The sequence below is a fragment of the Tinamus guttatus genome, unplaced genomic scaffold (assembly GCF_059628265.1).
Source record: "Tinamus guttatus ecotype Peru unplaced genomic scaffold, ASM5962826v1 Tinamus_guttatus_pri_ptg000171l, whole genome shotgun sequence".
In the NCBI taxonomy this organism is placed as follows: Eukaryota; Metazoa; Chordata; class Aves; order Tinamiformes; family Tinamidae; genus Tinamus; species Tinamus guttatus.
In genome coordinates this window covers 1,226,394-1,230,994 of record NW_028288705.1, presented here as the reverse complement: position 1 = coordinate 1,230,994, position 4,601 = coordinate 1,226,394, and the positions used below count along the sequence as shown (strand labels likewise).

At 51.3% G+C, this 4,601-nt stretch overlaps 1 protein-coding gene across 1 annotated transcript; it reads right to left on the bottom strand.

Moving 5' to 3' along the window:
- Positions 1-377: 377 nt before the first annotated feature.
- On the bottom strand, positions 378-1,217 carry LRRC10 (leucine rich repeat containing 10). Its single transcript, XM_010217254.2, has one exon. It carries the CDS (start codon positions 1,215-1,217, stop codon positions 378-380), a length of 840 nt encoding a protein of 279 aa, XP_010215556.2.
- Positions 1,218-4,601: the final 3,384 nt, after the last annotated feature.

Genomic DNA, 4,601 nt, shown 5'->3' with positions numbered 1-4,601 from the left:
TGCCGCAGTGGAGTGGTCTGTGCTTCGTAATCACCTTCAGCTGCGCCTTCCAGCTGCACTTGGGCACCTCGGCAAGGTGGGGAAGGAGGAACGCGGCCGTAGGCTACTTCTGGTGAAGAAAAGCAAGTCCATCTGGGTCTACAGTCCAGCCAGAGCACGGGGAACTGCCGCAATGGGCTTTTCATCTCTACCGCAAGCTTCTAGTGGTCCTCATTAGCAGGAGGGGGCAAAGGGACTAACTCTGGGCTCTAGAGTGTGCTGGCTGCTGTGCCCTGCGCGGGTGTCTGTAAAAGAGGGTCTTGCTGCCGCGTAGCTCTGACCACCGCACCTGCGCCGAGGGCTTACGCGGGTGCCGGCCGGGCGCAACGCCGGCCGCCTCAGCAGGGCTCCGCCTCCAGCTCGGCCTTGTCGCCGGCGGGCGGCAGTGGCGGCAGGTCCTCGGGCGCGATGTCTCCCAGTGCCCCGGAGCGCTTGCGAGGCTCCGGGCTCTCCTCGGACCACCTGCCCACCCTGCGCACCCCTCGCGCCACCTTGGGTGCGTTGCGGCAGGGGTTGTGGTCGTAGATGACCAGCTTGAGGCCGCGCAGGTGGGCCAGGCTGGGGAAGTGGCGGATGGCGTTGCGGTCCACGTCGATCACCTCCAGCAAGGGCATGTGCAGCAGCACCGCGGGGAACTCGGAGAGCAGGTTGCCCGAGAGCCAGATGGTGCGCAGCTCCCGCAGGCCGCGCAGCCGGGCGGGCAGCCCGCGCAGCGCGTTGGAGCCGGCATGCAGGGTCTTGAGCAGGCTGAGCTCGCACACCACCTCGGGCAGCTGCTGCAGGCAGTTGGACTCGATCCAGAGCGTGCGGAGGTTCCGCAGGAGCCGCAGCTCGACGGGCAGGCTGCAGAGCCGGTTGTTGCCCACGTAGAGGATGCAGAGCTGCCGCAGCGTGCACACCACCGGCGGCAGCGCCTTGAAGTTGTTGAAGTCCAGTGCCAGGAGCTGCAGGTTCTGCAGCTGCTCCAGCTCGGGGGGGAGGTGGTTCAGGTTGTTGTCGCTCAGGTAGAGCTTGACCAGCTCCCTGAAAGAGCAGATGTGCAGAGGGAGCCTTCTCAGCTGCCTGCCGCTCAGGTCCACCATTTTATCCACGGGCATTTCTTCCAGGTCCTCCAGGAGGTACTTCTGGCACCCCTTGGAAGGCACAAAAGCCACAATCGCCTTCAGGCTGTTGCCCATCCTGGGAGTTTCTTACTGCAGAAACCCCCGGGGCTGCGACAGGAGGGACAGGGGCCCTCCCGGGCTGTCCCCTGGTGTTCACTGCTCCGCGGTGCCTCCTTCCTCCCAATATAAGGCTCTGTTTACGTGGCACCAGCCGTTAATCTCGAGGGCTCTGAAATGTTTCTGATAACCGAATGAGTGTTTGGTGATGGGGATTACGGGCAGTGTGAGGCGGAGTGCGGGTCTCGCGTACACGCAGCCCTGCTCCCTCCCCTGCAACCCCTTCTGCTCACCCAGGAGAGCCACCCCTCTTCCTGCACACTACAGATGTGCTCGAATTTTGCCCCACAGAGTCTCTCCGATGCCCCCAGCCTCACCTTTTGCTACGGTTGTGCTGCCTGTGCAGCTGGTGCTGCCTGCAGGGATTGGCTCAAGAGAGTAAACATAACCCAGCGTTGAATTTATAAACTGAAATGTTTAGCTTTAATCAAACATTCAGCGGAAATGTCAGGTGTAATCTACCCGTTGTTTAAAAAAATCTGTCAGGACCCGACTAATTTCCCAGATGAGAGGCACTTTTATGGGTTTACTTTGCAAGGTGCCAAATACATAATTTAATAATGTAACTTGCCACCCAGTGCATATCTTAAACCTTTAACACAAATACTTGGCAAACTGCTATCTTTAGCAGCTCTCGTATTTATGTCCCTGATTTAGCTGTGCTTACTGTAGCACCTTGTACTCTTAACAGTTTAGGGCCCTTTATGTTAGCTTGTGCTTTGCTTCACCTCTGAACCCCAGTTTGACACCTTCGCTATCACATCCTGCCAAGGCCGCTCTCCTGCTGCCTTCCCACATGCTGTTGCAATTCCCACCGCCGCACGCACCCAGCAAGAAGCTGCCCTGCATGCAACTACATTGAGATTCACACTTTTAGGTCTGGTATTTTAGTTATGGCTCTTTTAGATGCAGTTGTGCCACAGACACCGTTCCCCTGCTGCTTTCTGCCAGCTCTTCTCGAGGGGTTGCTCCTGTGCAGAGATGTCCTTGAGGACTTTGACCTCTGGAGCTGCTGCTGCTTTCAAGCCCTTTTTTTACACCTTGTCCCACCTGCATGTCTGCCTTTGCTCTCCTGGGATCTTTGGATTTCTAAGCTGGCAGGGGGTGAAATAGTCTCTCCTGTGGCAGCTGTCTCTCTCGGTATCTACAGCTCAGTCCTGTCGTTTTCCACACTTAGCACAGTTCAGGAAGGCTATTTTCCTCAAACAACCTGTGGCCGGTTTCCAGGTGCAAGGCATCTCATACGCAAAATACGCGATTGCCAAGAGTCACTTATTCATGGAAAAATACAAGGCAGCAAAACAGAACATTGAGAAAAAGGCAGTATTAAGCAGTTGGCCTCATGGTTTCTGGCCAAAATCTGACCACCTAGAGCTCTGCTGCTATCACTTGCTTTTAAATTTGAAGCAACTCCTACCTAAAAATGGAGCGTTGGTTATGGAAGTCTACTCGTCTTCTCCCTGCGAGACAAGCGCGGCACCGCGCACACGTGTGGGGAAGGAGAAGGGCGGCTGGGGCCAGCGCGGGCTGCAGACCGGCAAGGGCTGCAACCCACGTGCCACAAAACAGGTTTTGGATTGAGGAGCTGGGCAGAAACACCATGCTTGGAGAACAACGACGCTTCTTCTTTTAATACTGTAATCCCACACACCCCTTCAGAGGACTCCCGTAAGGAACACGTGTTATTTTCAGATTTCATACCAGTTACCCTGAAACACATTCTCATTTTTAAGAAAAGCTCTTATGTGCCTTGGCAGGCTTTTGTATTTGTTTCCATTTCTAAGAAGCTCCTTTTAAAGACAAGGTTGCCCACCCTGTTAAGACGCTGTGTACTGGAAGCATGAAAACGCAGATGTGTTTGGCATAAATAATAAAAACTGAATGGTAGGATGTACCATCCAGGACAAAAAATATGCCCCTTATACAGATAGCCTGCTGATTAGTGAAACTTTTACACTTCAGATAAATCTCTCTTAGGGGTCCTCTGCATTGTAGTTTAATTATTATTCCATCTTATCAAAAAAAGTCACAATGACCTTTTGCTGTTGCATTTTGTACCTCTAAATCGAAGTCTGTTGGCTAAATGAAAGTCTGTTTGGAAGACACTGTGAGCTCACAGTATTTGCGGGAATATAACCTTCATGCTGGTGGGGTAATAAAGGACTACATCTGCCATAAAACACACTGTCTTGATCCTGAGAGTTAGTGACTCACCAGAGGACAAGGCAAAAGCAGCTCCCTCTGCAGACCCACTGAAGTGTTTTGGTAGTCACTCCATGTCTTCAGAGCTATCCCTGATGTCCTACAACACTTGCCAGAAGCATTTATGGCATTTGAGGGAAAGTTCAGGAGATAAAGGCGCTCAGCACAGCCATCGTCTTGATCTTGTTGAAGTCACATTGCTGTAGCAGAGGACAGGGCATCTGCTCTGCTTCTTTCAGAGGGGTTTGGGCAGCCTTCTCAAGCAAAGTCTGTGCTTTCTGCAATCCCCCAAGAGGCCACATCTATTTCTCTGCTCAGATATTCACTTGCTAGTCTTGTGTTTAGAACCAGCTCAGGGTGCTGCTCTCAAGTGTGGTGGCTGGATAGAAAGCTTCATAGCTTCTGATAGGGCAAGAGTAAATGGCCTCAGGTTGCACCTGGGGAGGTTCAGGTTAGATATTAGGAAAAAGCTCTACACAGAAAGAGTGGTGAAGCATTGGAACAGGCTGCCCAGGGAAGTGGTGGAGTCCCCGTCCCTGGCAGTGTTCAACAGTGTTCAAGAACAGCGCAGATGGGGCGCTGAGGGACGTGGTTTAGCAGGCTCGGTGGGGATGCGTTTACAGTTGGACTTGATGATCTTGAAGTTTTTTTCCAACCATAATGATTCTATGATTTTCCAGAAAACTTTCTAAAGTTATGGTGTTGACAGCAATTGCAAACAGTGTTGCAGTGGTTAAGGGTTTATCAAAAGCAGCTGAGGAGATTCAAGCCAAAAGGGCTGGACACAAAGTGGTGATTATCACCATGTACCTTCTCCACTGGGAGCCAGTAAAGAGCTGCATGGTTTAATCCTGTTCGAGTGCTTGCGTGAACAATATTCTTCATATTAGATGTTGAAATAAATAATAAACAGGTTGAGTTTACAGTCACACTTGATGATCTTGAAGGTCTTTCCCATCCATAATGATTCTATAATTCGATGATTAATTCCTCGCAGAAAGCTTGCATATAACTTCTGAGGCTAGCAGAAACTATGAACGCTTCTCAAAGGAAGACACTTTAAAAAGAATCATAAGAAAATGTAAATTTATATAAAAATGCATAGTTATTCCTGAATTTTAGAGATTAAATTCTTAAAAC

Coding starts and splice junctions, on each gene's coding strand:
- LRRC10 (XM_010217254.2), bottom strand. CDS start 1,217: ATGGGCAACAGCCTGAAGGCGATTGTGGCTTTTGTGCCTTCCAAGGGG.